Here is a 22039-nt window from a genome sequence, read left to right on the forward strand (position 1 = left end):
TATTTGATTCCCTTTATGAATCGCATTCCCATAATGAAGAATCCCTCCTGCATCAGACCAAGGGTCCCTTTAGGCTTCAGACAAATCCCTCTGGGGAGACCACAAACATGATGCGAAAGCAATAGATATTTCCTACAGTTGCTCCCTGGCAGCTGATGTTCAGTGATATACTGCTCCTGAGCCTGGAGGTTCCATTTAGCTAAGGGCCGTGGTTAGACTTCCCCGCCGTGAGTCTAACACCCTTTGAAAGCCACCTAACCTGGCAGCCATCCCCACATCCCTGCGACGGTGAATCTCATCAATTAATTAACATGCTGGGGGGAGAGGTTCTTTATTTTCAATCTCCAGGTGATCTGTTTCATTGGATGACCCCCCCTACCCAAAAAGAATCCAGCGTTATGAGAGGGGCAGGGAAAATATCCCCCGTGCACTTTCTCTGCACCGTGCATAATCCGTCAAGTTTCTCTTGGCATGCTCTCAGGATGGCAACTTGAAGAACAAACATCTTTTTCTCTTTGGCACCATGTAATCTGAATCCCCCCCCCGAGCATGATGTGATGTAAACCCTCTCTCCTCCCCCCCAACATTCAGGTTTAGTGGATGTAATTATGCGATTAGCTTGCCTGTGCTTCAGATTGTGAGGCTGCTGTCTTGGAGAGGATGACGCTTTTAGTGCTGCACAGAGACTCTGGGACTGAGGTTTTCTTGTGGTACTTCTGAGTTTCTGTGTTGAATGATATTGGAGAGATATAATTAACTGAAATCTCAGCCTCTTTGTCAAAGGATGGGCCGATAACAGAGGGGGAGTTCCGCAGTGTCAAGCCGCTCTTGGGCAGCGGGAGTGGGGATGGGTGAGAAGGGAGCCTCACTGAAGTGCAATGTAATTGTGATCATGGCCCATGCCAAGAATACAGTCATAGCAAGTAGATGTGGAATACCAGGCAATAACAATGGATCAAGCAAGTTAATTGGTAAGCGGAGAAGATGCATTTCCCACCTCTGAAAGTTTCCCTACTTCTTTGCTGCGTAATTTGAGGAGCTATCCCTGCTATAGCTCTGCTTCTCCTTTCCGTCTAAATCCAAGGAAGCTGTTTCGGCTCTAAACCAGTGTCTGTCGTCAGTAACGGACTGGAGGAGGGCAAACAAATCATAGCTTAACACAGACAAGACAGAGGTGCTCCTGGTCAGTTGGAAAGCAGATCAGGGAATAGGGATTCAACCTGGTTTGGTTGGACAGGGTTACACTCCCCCGAAGACACAGGTTCTCAACAAGCAATATCAACAGAGAGGATGGTATCCAATGCTAGCCCTACTCAGAGTAGACCCACTGAAATTAATGGGCAGGACTAACTTGGGTTCATTAATTTCAGTCAGACCACGCCTATTGTGGCTGCTTCCTTCTTCTAGCTACAGGGCGGTTTGTGGTTGGTGGCCTTTTTGGGACCCAAGTTAGGAGAGGCAACAGCTAGTGGACTGGAGAGTGTATCTGCAGTGTTTGTGATACCTTACATCAGAGGTGAAGAACCTTAGGCCCAGTGGCCCTTCAAGGCTCTCTGTTTGGCCCTTGGGACTCTCTTCAGACCACGCCCCCTTCCCAGGCCACACCCATCTTGGCCCTTGCTTTGAATCCTCCTCTGAGCAGTTTTGGCTGGTTGGAACGTGTCCCTGCACTCTCACAAATGCCTGCCCTGCGAGTGTGTGGAGCTACTAGCCGACTGTACGAAGCAAACGTTTGCATGTGTCGATCCGTCTCTGGTCCCGCCCACCCCTGGCATACGGCCCCTGGAAGGCTGCCCAGGAAGGAATGTGGCCCTTGGGCTGAAAAGAAGTTTCTCTGCCTTGGCTTATGCAGTTATTTTCAGCGGCCCCATGCTGCCTCTTCAAATTCCACCCCCATAGCTTGTTGCCGTATCAAGGGTGGCAAGCAGAGCTGGAGTTGGCCAGTTTAGGAAACTTCCGCAGCTGGTTTGTTTGCTTGCTTTTTGGTGGGGGGACACTGGTGTAAACTGTTTTCTTTTTCTTTTCTTTTGTTTTAATCCCAGAGGGCAATGCAAGTCTGTAGCCTTACATAAGTAAGCCTGCTTGGGACAAGCAGGATGTGGCATTGCGAGTTGGTAAAGGCAACGAGTACGAACAGACCTCTGCCTGTCAACGCTGCCTTTGAGTTGCCAGTCGACCTTGACCACTTTCTTCACCCTCGGCCCCAATCCCTTTGCCTGGAGAAAGAAAAAAAGGAAAGCCAAACAGTTTGTTGCCTCTTTTTGCAGAGTTGTGTTGGGCAGAGAACTGTTTGCAAAGGATCTCCCCTGGCACTCGAAATTAAAAAAGAAATGACGGTGATTCTTCAGATTTGGATATGTTTTTTTCCCGGGCCAACTTTTGCTCTGCTTATGCCCAACTTCTCACCCTGCCGACTTCCTCCTGGTGATTTAGTTTAATTTAAAGGCAGCCGTGTTTACAGAGCTGCCAAGTAAACACTTTCATATCCTCAGCCTCTAATCAACGCAATGCTTCCACTTTAGGGCTGAAGGAAATAGAGCCTCCTTTACACATTGGCAAAGAAACCGTTTGAGGAGTCTTGGAAGCGACATATGAGAGTAGGGATGGAAAGATAGGTCCGTTTCCACTCTTAAATCCACTTCTCCACATTTCTGCAGCAGTTCATGATTTTTTTAAATCATCAGCCTTTTAGTGCAAATTTCTCCTAATAAACACATTTTTGTACACAGTATTGAGTAATGTACAAACATTGCCTCCTAATATAATGCATTTTTGTATGTTATTTTCACCAATATATTCATCTGGATGCACATTTTCCCTTTGTGTATGCATGTTAGAAAGCATTGCTTGGTTAGAGAACTGCATCGCAAAATTTGGCTAAGTGCGAATTTTGAAGGGTGGCTCATATGGGATATTTTTGGCGGCATTCCCCATGTTGTCCCTCCATTCTAACACTTCAGGCAGCGTGGCCAACAGTCAAGGATGCTGGGAGCCAGAGTCCAACAGCATTGGAGGGCCGGACCTTGGAGCCCACAAGGTTGGCATAGACTACTCTAACCTCTTAATGTTTTTCACAGTTCTAATTGGTGGTTGTTTTACTGGACCTGTTGTTGATTTTTGACAGTTTTATTGCCTATTTTGATTTTATTTTAAAACATGGATTATGAACAACCCTGGAACTATTAGGCTGTAGTCAATGAAGTCCTGATCTCAGAGCAGACCCATTAGGGTGTTGGACTAGGGCCTGGGGGACCGGGGTTCAAATCCCCACTCAGCCATGACTCTTGCTGAGTGACCTTGGGCCAGCCATAAAATCTCAGCCTAACCACCCTCACAGGGGTGTTGTGAGGAGAAAATGGAGAGGGAAGGGAACACCTTGATCACCTTGGAGGAAAGATAAGATGTAAAGGTAATTTTTTTTTTAAAAAAAGTCACCCATGCCTATTAATTTCAGTGGGTCTACTCTAAGTAGGATTAGCATGGAATAGAACCCATTGGGATTTATCTGACTAGGTTTTACTCAGATTAGACCCATTGAAATGAATTAGGGATGAATGAGAATTTTGATTCAGTTAGAAATGCAAGCCATATCTAGCAAATGTGCACTTTCTGAAACAATATGGGAACCGAAACTCAGCCATCCTACAAAATTCACACATTAGAATTTTGCAGTGCAGTTTGCCAACCAAGCAATGTTTACAACAATGCACATATTAGGGGAAAGTGGCATGTAAATGAATATATGAGCGAACGTAACATGCAAACGTATTATGTGACAAGAACGGCTTTCAAAAATGTGTACATTAGACAAAACTGCCTACAAAAACATGTTTATTAGGAGAAATGTGGACAAACATTGAGAATTTTCATGAGGATTAAAAAATCACAAATTGCTGTAGAAACGTGAAGTGAATTTAAGATTAGAAAAAATGAGAAACAGAGAAAACCAACATTGTGACAGATCTTTCCATCCCTAAAACGAATAGACCCAAGTTAGCAGTGTCCATTAATTTCAATGGGCCTACTCTGAGTAACTGGATACAAGCCATTATTCTGCCACCATAACTGGAAATGGGGCGTGGGAGTATCCTGTCACATGACTAGACCTCTGGAATGTTCCGAACCACACAGGATTTTCAGGAGGCAACGGAGAGGCTGGGCCCAACAGACTTGAAGCGTTGCCAGACTGAGCGAGGTAGGCCAGCTGGCTCAAGGTCTCCGCAGACAAACTGAAATTCAGTCAGGTGTATTGATATCGCTAGGTTTGGACCCAGGGCCTTATTCCAGGCAGTGTGGCAAGTTTAATGTGCAAGTTTCTTCTTATGAGGATCAACAGTGTTGCTTTTGAGCAGCCATTTTGGTATATCATCAGGATCATCTCTGATGAAGCTTTACTCAGAGTAGACCCATTGGAATTGTTAGCCATGTTTCAATGGGTTTACTCTGAGGAGGACTAATGTGGGCGACAACCCTGAGGAAATATTGGAAAATAAGAACACTGTCACAGAGAGCAAATTCTAATCACTGCAATTATCATTGGAAGGGGGCCCCTCCCCCCCCCAGTTATGCATTCTGTGGGGAAAGAGAAAATTCAAAAGCAGCAGAAGATATATGGGATTTTTCAGGTGTGTTGTGAACTCCTGATGACATCTTTACCAGATTTTTGACTCTCTTGATTATTGTCCCACACGCTTAATAAATTAGCCACAATAGGCATCAGTTAACTTGTAGGTGATTTCTTGCTAGGGAGGGGTGAATCTTGTCATTTCTGTGTGGCTCAGTTTCTTATTTTTCCACTCTTAAGTTTAGTTCTTCATGTTTCTACATTTAAAAACAAAAACTCAAGTCCTCTGAAAATTCAGCAGCGTAGCACACATTTTACCTAATATACATGACTTTGTATCTAATTCTGCCGAATATGCAGTTTTACAAATCAATTTTCCTTTATCTAAAGCGTTTTTCTGTGGGTTTTTCACCAATATGTGCATTTTTTTGCATGTTTTCCCTTAATATATGCATTTTTATACATGACAGAGTGGAGATCTATATAAGGAACTCCCTATGGGACGAAGAATAAGGCTATCAATGGCTAGTAGCCATGATGGCTATCTTCTGCCTCTGCTGTCAGAGGCAGCATGCTTCTGAATGCCAGTTGCTGGAAACCACAGGAGGGGAGAGTTGCTGTTGCTCTCAGGTCCTGTTTGCAGGCTTCCCATCATGGGCATTCGGCCGGCCACTGTGAGAACAGGATGCTGGACTAGATGGGCCTTTGGTGTTCTGATGTTATGTTCTCAAGGTACATGCATACGAATAGACTGGATTGTGAATGAAGGGGAAAATTCTCTATGCAAAAATAATTTTTGCAAATCACAGCTGTGCAAATGTGCTCCTAGACTGATTCCATTTGCATGCTTGATTTCATTCTTTTGTCTGCTTTTTTTTTCCCAGTGGAGGTCACTGGGGTCACCACAATCATTTGCCTATTTTTCCACACGGACGTGCCATGTGGTTGTACCCAGCTAAGGTCTACTCAGAGTCGACCCATTGAAACTAATGGAACTAAGTTAGTAAAGCAGCTTAACATCAATGGGGTTACTCTGAGTAGGGTTACCATTAGATGCAACCCTATGAGTTGTAGGATGGGAAAGAAATTTGATTGTTTGTGTTTATAGATGAACCTACCTAATTCACACTTTCTGAAACAACACGTGAACTGAACCCAAGCCGTCCTTCAAAATTCTCACTTCTCTGAATTTTGCAGTTCAGCTTTCCTGCCATGTACAGTGCACAAAAATGCATATACTAGAGTTGAGTGCACATAAAAATGCATATATTGGTATAAATACAAAAATGCATTATGTAAGGGAAAGCTGATTTGCAAAAAATGTGTGTCTTATGCAAAATTGCAAACAAAATGTTTTTAGTAGGAGAAATTCGCACTGAAATGCTGATGAATTTTCATGAGGACTTTTTTTAAAAAAAATGTGGGAATGTGGAAAAGTGAGCTTGAGTTTGGAAAAATGGGAAACGGAGAGAAAGTGAATTTGACAGATTCGCCCATCCCAACTCCCAAATAAATGTTCATAGGATTGTAACCTGTCAGTGAGACACAATAGGTGAACTCCAATAGTCTATGTGAGGGAAAGAAATGGTGATATGAGGACAGTAGTGTAGTGGCAAATTCATAAGTGCAGGGTCCCTTCATGATAGTCAAAGCCATACACCCAATTTTTTTTGCTGCTGGGTTAAGAATGAGATCCTTGTTTAGGCCTTCTCCCACAATAACAGATGTACCCAGAAGCCAATAAGCACGAAACGGGAGAGTGTAAGCTACTCAGAAGAGTCTTCTCAGTGGCTGACATACCTCCTTTCACTCTGATTGGCTCCCATCAGCAGGAAAGGACAAATATGTGTGTTAGAAGACTCTTCTCAGTGGCTAACACACTCCCCTTTCATGCTTCTAGGTTCATAGGATGTTGGAGACATAGGGACCCTGCTGGATTCCTGCTCCCCGAAAAGTGAGGGGTCTATGACCCCCTGAGACTCTGGATGACTACAGTCCTGCATAAGGACCAGTGGTGATAGAGAAGAATAACAAAGGAGAAAAGGAGCTCTCAGACAGACTTGTACAATTTGAGATAATCTTAACCTAATTGGTTTCATTAGTATAATGCGGACCTGCCTGAAGCATCTGTACCCAACGTTTAAATATTTGTGTGTGTGTGTGTACGTATGTTTTGAAGGAAAGATTAAGTTTAAAGAGATTAGACAATCCCAGGCACTCTAATCCAAGACATGAGCTGTTCAAAAATGACAAAAATGTCCTTAAGCCTCTCCAAAGGAAGAGTGACCAAATAGGGAGCCTTTTGTTTCACCCTAATTCTTGCCCCCAAAGGCATTGAGAGGTCCAGTCACCCTGTGCGGGATCCGAGGATGTGACTCATCTGTCGCCAGTCAAGCAAACTGGAGGATTAGAAGTCGGAGCCTCTAGCGAAGGAGGAGATGGTCTGGTCACCCACAAGTTGCCGTGGAGGTCCTAGTCAGCAGACGTTCTTTGTGACTTGTGCGGAAGGGGCATTCCTCGGTGGTAGAGCTTCTGCCTTGCATGCAGAAGGTCTCAAGTTCAATCTCCAGCGTCTCCAGGTAGGGCTGGGAGAGTTGCTGTCAGTCGGTGCGGGCAACACTGAGCTAGATGGACCAATGGTCTCACTCCATCTAAGGCAGCTATGTTCTTAAATGGTGCTGCTGCTGCTGTTATTCACAGCCAAGCATCATCATCATCATCATTATACCTTCCAGGGACCATGTGCAAATGGTGGGCACGGCCAAGGGCAAAAGCAGACAGTGCAACCAATGTGAATATTATGTTTGTATTCAGGAATATTATGTTTGTATTCAGTGGTGGCTAGTGCCCATTGGGACTAGTAGGGCAGAAGACAAAAAGCATAAAGAGTACTTGGAGCCACAGCCAATAAGAGGCCGAGCAACCAGTCCTAGTTTTGTTTCCATGCTGAGTTCGACAAGGGAGAGCCTGAGACTAAGGAAGCAGAGGCTGTCAGTCCGACACACTCCCCTATCCCTCTCCTGACAAAGGCCGTCATGCAGGGTGAACAGGGTGGTTTTCATGGGCCTCAACCCCAACGGAAATGGATCTAGGAAACTTAGGCTGGTGGGGCAGCGCCCCCTTCGCCCTGATGCACCAGCCTCCACTGTTTTCTACTGAAGCCTAGTTTTCTGTGCATGCTCGCACACACCCCTTTCCGTCCTCCTTCCAGGCAAGCAGGAGGAATGTTGAGGGCTCAAGGACACGTTGCAGCCAGGCAGAAACATCCGGGGTGCAAAGCGGGGGCCCTGATGGGTGTTGCCTGGGGACGGTGCCAGGGGCCGGATGGAGAGGCTCAGAAACCTGCCTTTGGCCCCTTGCCTGAGGTCCCCCCACCCCGTTTTAAAAGGTGATTGGATGAAGGCACAGCGGAAGGTTCTATCAGGGCCATGAGCTACGACAGGTACATAGGACCTTTCTGCGTCTCTGAATACCATCTGCCTGGGGACCCGCGAACGGCAGAAACTCAGCCCCCATTTTTGCGGAGGGAGAATGCTGTTAGGAAACTTGGGGGAGGGATTCTAGGCTAGCCTTAGTTTAGATTAATCTGAATTAATTGCTGGAGGGCTGGTAGAGTGGGGAGTTCCTCTGCTATGAAGACAGGAAGCTCCCCAAATCAATCCTTGGTTCGTCTAGTTTAGTAATGTGTGCACTGGTTGGCAGCGTTTCTCCAAGATTTCACACTGGGATCTCTCCCAGCCCTACCTGGAGTTGCTGCAGACTGAAGCTAGGACCTTGTACATGCAAAGTGGATGTTCTACCACTGAACTACGGCCCTTCCCAAAAAAACATTGCAGTAAGGGGGTGGGGTTAGACCTCTATTGGCTTTTGGAAGCCCTCCAACTCTGTCATCAGCTCTTGGTTTGCAAGGGGCCTCATCACGTGCCCTGTAGTGGGTCCCCTCCTATGTTGGGGGATCCCAGCGGGCAACAGGACTACAAACAGGGCCAGGCATTTTGGAGCTGCCATTTTAATCGCCCACAATTCCCCAGAGCCAGTGCTTCATGTGAGGGCCTTGGAAGTAATTTAAATAGCAGCTCCAGGCCTGCTCTGAGGGAGGTGGACAGGGCATGCCTTTTAGGATTTATTTATTTACACAATGTATGTACTGCTTATCTTTAAATGAAACTGTAAGCGGATCACAAACCAAGTTAAAACACCTTAAACAGCTGCTAATAATAATAATAATAATAATAATAATAATAATAATAATAATAATAATAAACCTACAGTCCACAATCTATAAAATACAACTAATCACTGAACAGAGCATCCTCTTGAGTGTCAAGATTTAGTATAAACATTGCACATAAGAATGAACTACAAAAAATACAAGAAATAAGTAATAACAAACATAGTAGTCTGAACAAAATAGCCCCTAGCCTTCACAAAAAAAATAACAAAAATCGTGTAAAAAAATCAACTTTTTTTTTTAAAAAAAAATCATGGTAGATTAGACAAAAGAAAATCAACTCATTTCTTAATCACAATATAATCAAAAAGCAAAACAATTAAAACTAATAGCCCCCCCTTTAGAATAGGAAACAATGCCTTAACACATTGAATGGCCCTGCTGAGATGGGGGGGGGCTTGAGGAGTAAACCTCATTGCCCACAGTGGTATACTTCTGAGCAAATGTGCATAGGCTTATGCTGTGAATCTGTTACAAAAACACACACCCTGGAAATAATGTTTTTAAGTGACTAACATTTTAAAAATGAAACTAATAGAGGGATCTTTTGTCTAATGCAATGGAGCAAATATTTATTGCCTGACTGAAAGCACACCTCACTTAACTAGCCAACTTAGTGCTTTAAATACCACGGCCAAGGGCTGAGCCAGTGAATTCATTACTTTATGTAGGCTTCAAGAAGTGGGTCAGAGTCAGTCCAGCCAACCATCCAAGAGGTCTGGTGGTTTGGAGAGGTGGTAACGGAAGAGCATCCGTGTTCCTGCAAGCGTGTTGGCTGCAAAGGTTTGCTCAAGTGGTGGATTAGTGGCTTGTGGTTTTGAGTGTGCTCATTCCCACCTAGGGGGCTCCCCCACATGCTGGCATCATGGAGGCAGGATGGGAGGAGGGTCTTTATGTACATAACTTCCCACTAGGGATGGAAAGATCTGTCATTTGCCATTCTCTCAGTTTCTCATTTTCCCAGTCTTAAATTCAGTTCTGCAGCAATTTGCCATTTTTTTTAAAAAAAATCTCCTTCTGAACACACTTAAGCATTTTAATTTCTACTGCACCACATTTTTGTATGCAGTTGTGACTAATGTACACATTTTTGCATTGCCCTTTCTCTTAAGATAATGCATTTTTGTATGCCATTTCCATGAATATATTCATTTTAAAGCCTCTCTTCTCCTAATAGAGCCTTTCTCAACCTTTGGGTCCCCGAATGATGCTGGACTGCAACACCCAGCATTCCTGACCCTTGGCCATGCTGGCGGGGGCTGATGGGAGTTGGAGTCCAACAACATCTGGGGATCCAAAAGTTGGGAAAGGCTGCCCTAATAGATTCATTTTTGACAACGTTGGTTGGAGGACTGCATAGCAAAACTCAGATAAGGGCAAATCTCGAAGCTGTATTTTATTTCTCATGATGTTTCGGAAAGTGTGAATTTGATAAATTTAGCTTCAAATGTGAACTGAATAGAATTTATCCTCCATCCCTCCTGCCAAATCGCATTCCTTCAATTATCTCTAGAGGTGTTTCCCCAAACACACTCGCCTGTCTTGAACACTCAAAAAAGCAAGGAAACTTGATGACCTGTCCAAATATTTCCCCTCAGTCTAGGGATGGATGATCCAATCAGTCAGCTGCTGGTCCATGTCTCTTTCCTCTTTATCCCATCCTCAGTGCATTCCATCTATTTTTGTCAGATCATGCAACTTTTTTTTTGACCGGAGATTTTTTTAAAAAAACAAAAGGGCTCACAACTGATCCAAGGGCTACCTTTTGAAGTTTATATGGCAATGGTTATATATATGATGGAAAGAGATATTTGGGGTTATAGGCAATGGTAGCTTTACTCAGAGCAGACCCTTTAAAGTTAATGCACAGGACTAGCTAAACTTAATTTAAATGGACCTGCTCTAGGGATGTGCTAGAATTCCACCCAATTTGGATTTGCTGTCAAGTCTTCCACTAATCTGCTTATTCTCTATCATTGCGGATAAGATTTTTATGTAGCAATTTTCTGCACCTATTTTAGGTTACTATTTTTTTTTAAAAAAAAAGATCTGTCTCTAAAATATTATTAAGAATGATTATTTTATCAAGGTTTCCTTTCAAAATGTTGATATTTCTTTTAATATTGTCAATATTAATATCAATACTTTAGGGGAGGGGAAAATGGATCAGTAAAAGTAGCAGATAGCAGTCAGAATGAAATCAATTTCATGCTGGCCTGTTAGGTTGAAGGAATGCTTTTAAAGCAGCACCAGCCATCCCTAGTCTGATCTGACCTGAGTTGGATACAACTCTTGGCTTCATGCAGGTGAGTTTTACTCAGAGCAGACCCAATAAAATGAATGCACCTAAGCTATGAATGCCCATTCGTTTCAAGTGGGTCTTCTCTGACTAGGACTAATGTTGAATACAACCCACTGAAGCTATCTTAAATCTGAAAAAGATCTCTCCAAACAGAATGTCAAGGTGTGATCCAGCGGTAGCCAATGTGGTGCCCTCCACTTGTTGTTGGACTACAACTCCCATCATTCCTGACCATTGGCCATGCTGGTTTGGCTAGCCTGATCTAATCGATCTTGTCCTTTTTTATTATAATTCAAAAAACAAAACAAAATCTCAATTTCTCTCTTTGTTTTCTTATCTCGCTACCTGCTTTTTCTGCGTCTTGGTCTTGGTTAATTTGGGGCGAAAGAGCAGGAAGCAAAGACAAAGTATTAGAGAGCCCAGGGTGGTGTAGTGGTTAGAGCAGCCTTTCCCAACCAGTGTGCCTCCAGATGTTGTTGGACCACAATTCCCATCTTTCCTGACCATTGGCAATGCTGGCTGAGGCTGATGGGAGTTGTGGTCCAACAACATCTGGAGGCACACTGGTTGGGAAAGGCTGGGTTAGAGAGTTGGGCTTCTGAACGTTAAGAGTCCTGGGTTCGAATCTCCATTCTCCTGTTGGGTCAGGGGCATTGCTAAGTGGCAGAGCATCCCCAACATCTCCAGGTAGGCCTGGGAGAGACTCCTTGCCTAAAACCCTAGACAGCTGCTGCCAGTCAGGGTAGACAATACTAAGCTAAATGAACTAATGGCCTGACTTGGTATCAGCCAGCTTCCTATGGCTCTTCTAAAATGTATTTATTTTGCTTCTTTCTGAACTTCCAGTCTGTAACCAGCTCCTTCATTTTCACAGCACGCAGGGGGTTAAAAAAAGCCCATGAAACATATGGGCCTGTCTGTCTGTTTGGCAGGTAGACCTGTCTGTCACACCTTCTGGGCAAATATAACTCTTATGATCATTTTCTGACAGGCTCAGCTCGGGAGGTCATGCCCTGTGTCACCTGCCTGCCTGTTCTTAGAGGCAGGCCTTTTCACACAGGCCTGTTTTAATGCTACTCTCTGGCGACCTGCAACGTCTGTTTCTAAAACCTGGAAACCCAGACTAGTTTCCCCCTGCAATTCCATTGTCAGAGTTTATGGTCTGAATAACGATTGTTAAATTCTCTCCCTTCCCTCCCCCCCGACCTTTTGAAACAAGATTTCATTTAAGAACATTAAGCATTTAAGAATATTGAGCATTGCAAGTATTTGAAACCTAAAGTGCTGCACAGGCAATGTCTCAATAGTTTTACAACAGCCCTACATGAGGCATTGCTATTAGGGACAGAATTTGTTTCTGGTTCCCATTTTCTCATTTTTCCAGTCTTAAATTCAGCTTTCCACATTTCTGTGGCAATTTGTGATTTAAAAAAAAAAAAATCATCACGGAAATTATCAAGCATTTTAGTGTGAAATTTTCCTAATAAACACATTTTGCCTCATGTACACATTTTTGCAAGGAATTTTCTGAATTCAATTAAGTTTTGAATTTGTTCACTAATTTACTCATTCTTTGCACATTCCCCCCCTAACATATGCATTGGTTGGTTGAGAACTGCATCACAAAATCCAGATAAGTGCAAATGTTGAAGGCGTGCTGTGGTTATTGCTTCACAAAGAGTGGATTTGATGAAGCCTCAAAATTGTAAATGGAAATGTACTGCCTTCAAGTCGATTTCGACTTATGGCGACCCTATGTATAGGGTTCTCATGGTAAGTGGTATTCAGAGGGGGTTTGCCATTGCCTTCCCTCTGAGGCTGAGAGGCAGTGACTGGCCCAAGGTCACCCAGTGAGCTTCATGGCTGTGTGGGGATTCGAACCCTGGTCTCCCAGGTCATAGTCCAACACTGTAACCACTACACCACACTAGCTCTCTTGCAGAAACATAGAGAACTGTATTTTAAGACTGGAAAAATGAGCAACTAAAAGGACCAAAACTGACAGTTCTTTCCATTCCTAGTCATGACTAGTCCAAGGTCACTCCATGAGCTTCATATCAATATGGGAATTTAAAACTGGATCTCCTCAATCCTAATCCAACATGCTGATCACCACTGCACAAAGGCTCTGTAATAATAAACATTTCAATCCTCAGTTAGATTGTTCAAAGCAGTTAGAGTGTTCTGAGCTCCCCCAAATATTAGAATTTTAGGAATGGGGAGAAACTGGCTCAAACCTTTCTCATGTGTAAAATTCACTCTGTGACCCTGTAAACCCCCCTGTTAACAAAAATCCATATATTAAGGGGAAAGTGCATAAGAATGAATATGTGAGTGAGAATGACATACAGAAATGCATTATATCCGGAACAATTTTGCACAAATGTGTACATGAGTCAAAACCGCGCTATTAGGAGAGATTATAGTGCTGAAGAATTTGCATGAGGATTTTAAAAAATGCAGAAATGGAGAGAACCAAAATCGAGAGATCTTTCCATCTCTGCCATTGGATAGTCTCCCCTAATTGTTTCTCTGTTTATATGTTTAATTATGTTCTACTATTTTTGGTATATTGTTTTTAAGTTGTTGTTATATGTTTTTACTTGTATATTGGACTTTTTATGTTGTGCACTGCCCAGAGAGCTGCGGCTATTGGGCGGTATAGAAATATAATACATAATAAATAAATAAACCTTGAGAGGATGAGGTGGGAATGGCAAGCTATAAATGTCAGTCACCAGATTCTTCCCCCCCTCCCTGCCATGTCCAGTGATGCTTGTGGCCCACTTGACATCTCTGGGACCAGAGTTTTTCACAGCATCTCTCCCCTTTGGTGCTGACAGCTTCAACCTCCCGTGACCTCTCTGAGTGCATCGGGCAGACACCGACCATGTGAGGTGGGTCATAAGAAACAGATTTAGATTCAAACTCGTATCATCCTACCGGAGGAATGCAAAGTCTCTCCCGATCCCCTTCCGCAAAGCTGCATCATGTGTATGTGATAAATCCTGGGGACACACAAAGGTTTGCCAGTGAGTTCGTAAAGCACAATCACTTTTTGCCACTGCAGCAGCAGTGGGCGTTTTGATCTTAAAGGGCCAGCAGCCTCTGCCCACAGCCCCAGCTACAAAGCTAACAGAGCAGCATTGCCATCATGCACAGTGTGAGACAGGGAGCCCCTCCAGACATCTTTTTAATGGTGCGTTCACAATGCTTTGTGCTCCTGGTGTTATCAGGGCAGTTACGCGCCATCCCGATTTCGAAACGGTTTGCTCCTGAAAAATGTTTTGGGGTGGACACACTGCTTCGTTTGCAATTGGTGCATGTCCTCTACCTCCCTACTGAAACCCTGTAACTTTTTGTGCTGCAAATGTTCTGGTTTTATTTTTTGCCCACTTTTGTTGCGCTGTAGCGCAAGAGTGCTCCTCCAGACAGTAGTAACCTGGTAAATATTGGGGAAGCATCGTAGAACTTCCAAAGCAGAATGATGGTCCGGTAAAAACCCACCACTAATGCCGTATTAATGGCATGTTACTGACTGTATGACGTGACCCTGTTCCGGTGACTCTAATGTGTTTTCTGTCATAGTGGATGCCTGAGCATAAAAGCACCACATGCCAAGGTAGTGTAGTCCACTATGGCCAATCCCCAGGCTTCATCTCAGACAGTGATGTTGGGAAAGGGCTGTGGCTCAGTGATAGAGCATCTGCATGCAGAAGGTCCCAGCATCAGTTCCTGGCATCTCCAGGTAGGGCTGGGAATGTCTCCTGTATAAAACCCTACAGAGATGCTGCCAGTCAGTGTAGACAACACTGAGCTAGATTGACCAATGGTCTGACATGGTATAAGACAGAAGGTCTCAAGTCCTGTCCCTGGCACCTTCAGGTAGGGTTGAGAAAGAACCTTTCCTGAAACCCCGGAGAGCAGCTGCTGGTCCGTGTAGGCAATATTGAGTGAGAATGACCAATGGACTGATATACCATTCCTATCTACCTTTTTGGTACCCCTCAACAGCCAAGGGAAACCTTCCCCATTTACAAATATGCACTTTCCCCACCGGCCCATTGCTTCGACGACTTCTTTCCCCTTGGGTGAAAGGAACTTTGCATGTGCTCGGAGGCACATAGCCCCTGCGTGCAAACAGCGGTTGTTGCCGACAGAAGGCAGCAGCCCTGCTTTCATTCTGATCAATCTGCTTTCAACGCTTTGTGAATATGACTGTCATTACCGGGTGCGTGTTTAAAGCAGTTAACACATAACATTCTGCAGTTTCGGTTTGGGGGAGAGATTTATACGTGGGAGATCGAGACTCAGTTTTGTTCAACTTAGGTGCTGTTCAGCGGGCGGCCAGCGCCCATTGGGACTAGTAGGATGGGAGGAAGGGAGGCCAACAGTAGGTGGAGCCAGAGCCAATGACAGGCAGAGACAACACATTGTAGTTTTTTCCCTGGCCTCCTCCTCCCTATTGAGTTCTACAAGGGCAACACTGAGAACACAGAGGAAACAGCTGGCAGTGCCAACCCCTGGACTGGTTGTAAGCAAGAAGGTAGGCAAGTTGGGGTTGGCTGTGGGCAGACTGAGGTTGGTGGAGTAGCACCCTATTTGCCCTCATGGACCAGCCTCCACAGGTGCCATTGAAAACTGTGGGAGAAATTAGCCTTGGCATAAGTCCTATTGATTTCAATGGGAGCCAATGTCAATCAACCGAGGAACAAATTTGGTTGAGTACAATTTCCTTTCCCTCAGGGGAAAAAAAATAACTCACCAATGAGATTGTGCAAATATTCACACATTTTCTTTATTTTGTTGGTGCCATCACTTTCCCCTCTGACTTCTGGTGTGTAAATCACGTGGTGATCCCAACCAATTGTTCTGCTGTGTAAACCAAATGGGAACCATGCAGCAGTCAGCGATGTCATCGCTGTGCTAGGTAGCTGAACAGATTTGGCTTCTGGTGTGAAAGTCGCATGGTGATCCCAACCAATCAGGGACCATGCAGCAGTCAGCAATGCTATCATGATGCTATTTAGCTGAACAGGTTTGGTTTCAATATGGAATTGCAGAAGGCAATGAAGGGTAAGAGCAATTGAGGGCAAATACATTATTAAGTGCCCGAAGAATGCAAAAAGAAAGAAATAGTCTAAATATCCCCCCACCACAGTTTTGACTACCCTGTAATTTTAAGCCATGTGTTGCATTAAACAGTAGGATCAATGTTTAATCCACTAAAAATATGCCCATTTTCTCCCAGCAGAAATATAAACTTTGGAATTATGTCACATTTGGTGCATTCAATGATATGTGAGCTTTTAACAAGTCTAACTTGCAGTATATTTGAACATAGTACCACAAGGGGAAGCCAGTGTGATGTCCTCCACATCTTATTAACCTACAGCTCCTGTCATTTCTAACCATTGACCATGCTGGCTGGGGCTGATGGGAATGGTTGCCAGCAACATCTAGAGGACACCCTGTTGGCTGCCCCTGTTGCACCATTTGTGGAGCTGTCACCCCAATCAGTGGTAGCAATCAAGCAAATAGAAATTAAAAACATGTCTATGAGTTGTATCCAGCATTCTGGAGCAGATACCTTAAGGACTTCTTATGCTCCGCCTCATTCACTGAGATCCTCTGATGGGGCAATTCCTATGGCTTCCCATGCCCCTGAGCTTTGTTTGGCCTTTACATCACATTGAGTTGCTTGTATATAAGGCGTTGTGTAGAAGGTGATTAGTAAACTATGATTATTACTAAAGGCAAATTTTGAAGGACGTCTGTGTTTCAGCTCTTGTATTGTTTTGAAAAGTGCGAATTTGAAAAATTCAACTTTGAATGCAAACCAGATTGAATTCCCCCCCTTCCCTAGACACAACCTTATTTTTTTATAAATGTGGCCATGCTGTTGCAAACCAGAGGGACTGGTTATTATTATTATTTTGCGGAGTCTCCAAAGCGTTGGTAGTGTATTCCTATTTCAGAGCCACACTATCAAACAGGAGTAGAAGCCAGATTGTATTTTTTTCCTCTTGCCCTTTTAAACCTGATTGAATTGATTTGTTAAATAAAGGAAGGGTCTCTTTCCCTCCTCCCCGATTTCACTCATTTCACTTCCTAATTGTCAGCTCTTCCTCAAGCGATTCTCCAACAGCTGGCTCCTGGTTCCTTAATATTTAGACTTATGGCTCAATTTCAGAATATATTTTTCCCTTTTGTTTTGATTAATGCCCCTGAAGAACAATGTCATCGCAAGCCATCTACCTACCTTGTCAGCTAGGCATCCATCTGGCTGTGCGGGGCTGGTAATTTATGACCCTTCTTTACAATTTGCAAACCTAATGCCAGAATTCGAGGGTGGAAAAGGGTGGCTGAGGGGGGTGTGGGGGCATGGGCCGCCAGGAGGTTGGGAGATCTTGGCTGCTTCTCGCAGACTTGGTACGTCTCTCCCACATTAGTAAAACAAATGGCACGGGGAGGGATCGGACATCCTCTCCGAGCCTCGATAAATATTTTATCAGCCATAATGGAAATTGTCAAATTGATCTAATTGTACAATACGTTATCAACAAAGATATCAAAGTAGGATGTGGCCTTTGGCCTTCTTGACTCATTTCCAGGACTCCCTCTCTCTCCTCTTCTCCCCCCCCCCGACTTTGCTTGCTACTCCTTAAGAAAAGAGTGAGGTTCATTATTAAGTTGGGTAAATAATATGCCAAGAATTGGGGGTAAAAATGTCCCTCTGGAAGATGAATTCCAGAGGAGTAATGTAGTCAGTCATAGCTTGGCTCTGAGGGTAGAGGAGGCTAAGAAAATTGGGATGCGTTGTTGAAGCCTAGCCGACGAGATTGCTGGCAGAAACTCATTCATTTTTAAATATAAGTCACTTTGAGATGTCCTAGGTAACAAGCAACTAATAAATGAAATAAAATTTGGGAATGGACAAATTCATGCAGCTGGAGTCAAGTTCATCCAAAACATTTAAGGTTATTATTATTATTATTTACTGTATTTATTTGTTGCTCTTTTTTTCACAAAAGCAAAGGACTTACCGTGTAAGAAAACCCCAAGCCATTGGGTTGCATTCGATGCTGCTCTTCTGCACATGCATCAAATTTCCACTTGTGCAACAGAACTTTTTGTTCCTCTCTTCTCCCCTGCAGCCCCCCTTGTACCCTCAAAATCTGCTCCAGAGTGTTGGAGGACCCTCCAGAGCAGATTTGGAGGGCACATGGGCAAAGGAGAGGAAGGGGCAGTCGTGTTGTGTGAGTGGAACTCCACATGCGCAGTGTTGGACACAACACATGAACATCAAGTATAAGAAAAAGGAAAAAAAATAAGAACCTAAAATGCTCATCCATAAATATATACACAAGGGCAGATAACCCAAGACAAGAAAAAAAGAGGTCACAAACATACTTTAGTGTCCTCCAATTTAAGGGCCAAAACCTGGGTAAGTAAAAATGTTTTTGCTTGGTGTCTAGAAAGAGACAGTGATAGAGCCAGGCATGCCTCCCTGGGGAGGGCATTCCACAAGTAGGGGGCCACCACTGTGAAGGCCTGTGCTAGTGTTGCCATCCCTCCGCACCTTCTTTGAAGGAGACACATGGAAAAGGGTTTCAGATGATGAACACAGGGTCGGGGTTGGTTTATGTGGGGAGTGGCTGACCTAGAGGTAATGGGGTCCTGAGCTGCATAAGGCTTTATAGGTTGCCACCAAAATTTCCCCTATACAGTAGGGCCCCGCTTATATGGCGGGTTCCGTTCTGGACCCCCGCCGCAAAGCGGAAATCGCCATAAGGTGGAACCCCATTGACTTTAATGGGGTGCGTTGCGTGAAAATGATGCAAAAATGCCCCAAAATGCCCCCAAATGCCGCAGAAGCAGCTTTTAAAGAGGGGAGGAAAGCCGCTGCATTAGCGGAACACCGGTAAGCGGAGCGCCGGTAAGCGGGGCCCTACTGTAGTTAAACTCAAAGCAAAAAGGGATTTTCTCTCTCTAGCAAAGCGTCTGCTGAATACTGAATAGAGGTCAAAGAGTTTCAGCAGGAGTAATGATTTGTATTCCAAATGAATAAGAAATTGATGGGCCTAAGTTAGTCATGTGCATTAACTTTAGTGGGTCTGCTCTGAGTAAGGGCTATCAATTGGATACAATCCAACATGTCTGCCAGACCTGGTGGAAAATACAGAAAAGAAAGGTTTCTTGGTCTGTCTGAGCATGATTATGCCAGACATTATACTGGAAGAATTACACAGTCTCTATTCTTTATGGGGCTTTGAACTCGAACCTACCAAATTTGCTCTTCCTGAAACAACAGCGAACTGAAACTCAGTCATGCTTCGAAATTTACGCTTCTCCGGATCTTGCGATGTCATTCTCCACATGTACACAAATGTGTCTGTTAGGGGACAGTGAAAATAACAATTAAAATGTATTATATTAGGGAAACTGCTTGTGGGAATGTATATATTAGGCAACATACATAAATAGGTATATTAGGAGAATGCTGATGAATTTTCGTAGGCTTTGCAAAATGTGGAGTACCGAACTTGAGATGAAAAATGAGAAACCAAAATTGAAAGTTCTGTTTATTCCTACTTTGATCTAGAAGCAATTTATATTTATCATAGCTAGGGGAAGGGCTGTAGCTGAGTGGCAGAGCATCTGCCTTGCATGCAGAAGGTCCCAGGTTCAATCCCTGACATCTCCAGATCAGTCTGGGAGAGACCTTTGCGTGAAATCCTGGAGAGCTGCTGCTGGCCAGTACTGAGCTAGAGGGACCAATGGTCTGACTCCACATAAGGTGACTTCCTTTGTCCCTATTACTCATGCCTGCTGGGGGCTTGGTGCCTGGGAAGTAGCTGGAGAACTTCAGCAGCTCTCTTTCCCAGTCAGAGAATCTTAAAACGTTATTTTGGACGCAGCCCTCAAGCGATGGTTTTCATTAGATCTCGCGGAGGTTTTGAACTAGGAGTCTACAGTTTGGTGTTTTTGGTTTCCTGTCATTTTAAATCAAAATAAGAATACGAATGTGGTATCTTAATAAGAACCTTTAGCCAAAGTGGCTTGAGGTAGCATCGTTGTCTAGAGGGAGTGTTTGAAATAAAACACTAACAAGCTGCAACCTTCCTATGATGACGCTTTGTGTCTACTTGTAAAAAAAAAAAAGCCGCTTTTTCTGTGTTGCAAACGTGAAAGAAAAGAAATGTGCGGAATTGTAACCAGTTTACAGAAGCTAACTTGTGACTTTCAGTCAGATCATAGTATCCAGTAATTTAACTGGAGGTAAACTGGCTCCATCCACCCCCCCTTTTAAGTTGGGTCAGTCAACTGAAGGAAGCCCAGAAATTCAAGTTAAGAGTCTCTGCAGCCCCATAGCCTCAGGGATTGTGAGCTGGGAGAGGCTTCAAAACATAAGCCATATGCTGGAGCGTTCCTTGAAATGCTTGATTCCCCCCCCCCAAAAAGAAAATGTACACATCGTCACTTTGGTGCACCAGACTAAACTATATAAATTAACCTATATAAATGTGAAGAACCGAATTTAAGACTGGAAAAATGAGAAGCTGAGAGACCTGAAATTGACAGGTCTTTCCATCCCTAGCCCAAAGGCAAGCAAGAGAACATCCCATATTTTGCCTAAAAGGGGCTAACAGCAGGTAGGAAACATCTCCATTAACACCAAATATCAAAAATAATCAATCCAACCAAATAGAGCTTATATTGGTCCCAGGCGATGGTCTGAAGGCACATGAGGCCAGCTCCCCGTGGAAACTAAGCAGGGTCCGGACTCTGTGCCTCTACACAGCACAACTTGGCATGACTACTCAAGTTAAGGTGTTGTCACAGCAATTAGACATGCCCACTGAGACCCTTTAACTAGGCGTGGGGCGGCTTTCTATTTGGGTGGGGAAGGCTTCTCTGAACGGGACTGCATGAGCCAATGAGCACTCCTACAAACTGGTTGAAAAGCTGGTGCATCAGCCGGTGCATCTGTCGTGGTGGTGGTGAGATCCTCCTTTGATATCACCACTAGTTGAGGCTCTGATTCCTCCTAAGAACATAAGAGCCTGCTGGATCAGGCCAGTGGCCCATCAAGTCCAGCCTCTGACTAGGGTGGCAGAGCACAGCCATCATGGCTAGTAGCCATTGATAGCCCTGTCCTCCATGAATTTGTCTAACCTTCTTTTAAAGCCATCCAAGCTGGTGGCCATTACTGCGTCTTGTGGGAGCAAATTCCATAGTTTAACTATGCGATGAGTAAAGAAGTACTTCCTTTTGTCTGTCCTGAATCTTCCAGCATTCAGCTTCTTTCAATGTCCAGTATTATGAGAGAGGGAGAAAAACATTTCTCTATCCACTTTCTCAATGCCATGCATAATTTTATACACTTCTATCATGTCTTCTCAGGAGGAGGCGCGAGTGGCGGCTCAGGTGACAAGGCAGGGCTGAGAAGTAGGACAAGGGCTGGCTCACTGTCAGACAGTGCTTCTTCCACTGTAACTGGAACCAAGGGGGCGCAGCTGTCACTGTCTAAACTACTGAAGCCTTCTCCTGTTTCAGCCCTCTCCCGCTGTAGTCCACTGGGCCCCTGTCCAGGATCGCATTCCTCCTCCTCCTGGTCACTCCTCCAGGAATCTTCCAAGGGCCCCACAGCACTTCCAACCATGCACTCCAGATTTCTGCACCCTCATATTCATGTTGGCCGAGGCAAGTGGAACCTGGGCGGGCCACTCCCTGGGACACCCTTGATCAGGGTTAGGAAACCCTGTGGCCCTCAAGACATTGTTGGAGTCCATCAAACTCAGCCAGCATGGCCCACAATCAAGGATCATGTGGGGAGTGGGGATTCAAACTCTGGTCTCCCAGGTCCTAGTCCAACACTCTGACCTCTACAGTATGCTGGAACTTCACAGCCTTGCTCCATCCCAGTTGTACATACTTA

The 22039-nt window shown here is 44.3% G+C and overlaps 1 protein-coding gene across 16 annotated transcripts in view; it reads left to right on the plus strand.

The window, feature by feature from the left end:
- LOC133372935 (histone-lysine N-methyltransferase PRDM16-like) overlaps window positions 1-22039 on the plus strand; it is a 545545-nt gene that overhangs the window by 115729 nt on the left and 407777 nt on the right. For 5 of the 16 annotated variants that reach the window (XM_061602161.1, XM_061602162.1, XM_061602146.1 and 2 more), the window contains one exon: window positions 2961-3037. The exons of the other annotated variants lie outside the window; for them this stretch is intronic. In XM_061602161.1, the coding sequence (XP_061458145.1) occupies window positions 2961-3037 (77 nt within the window). The remainder of the gene's footprint in view (window positions 1-2960; window positions 3038-22039) is intronic. 16 annotated transcript variants of the gene reach the window in all.

Source organism: Rhineura floridana, chromosome 18 (assembly GCF_030035675.1).
Source record: "Rhineura floridana isolate rRhiFlo1 chromosome 18, rRhiFlo1.hap2, whole genome shotgun sequence".
NCBI classification, from domain to species: Eukaryota; Metazoa; Chordata; class Lepidosauria; order Squamata; family Rhineuridae; genus Rhineura; species Rhineura floridana.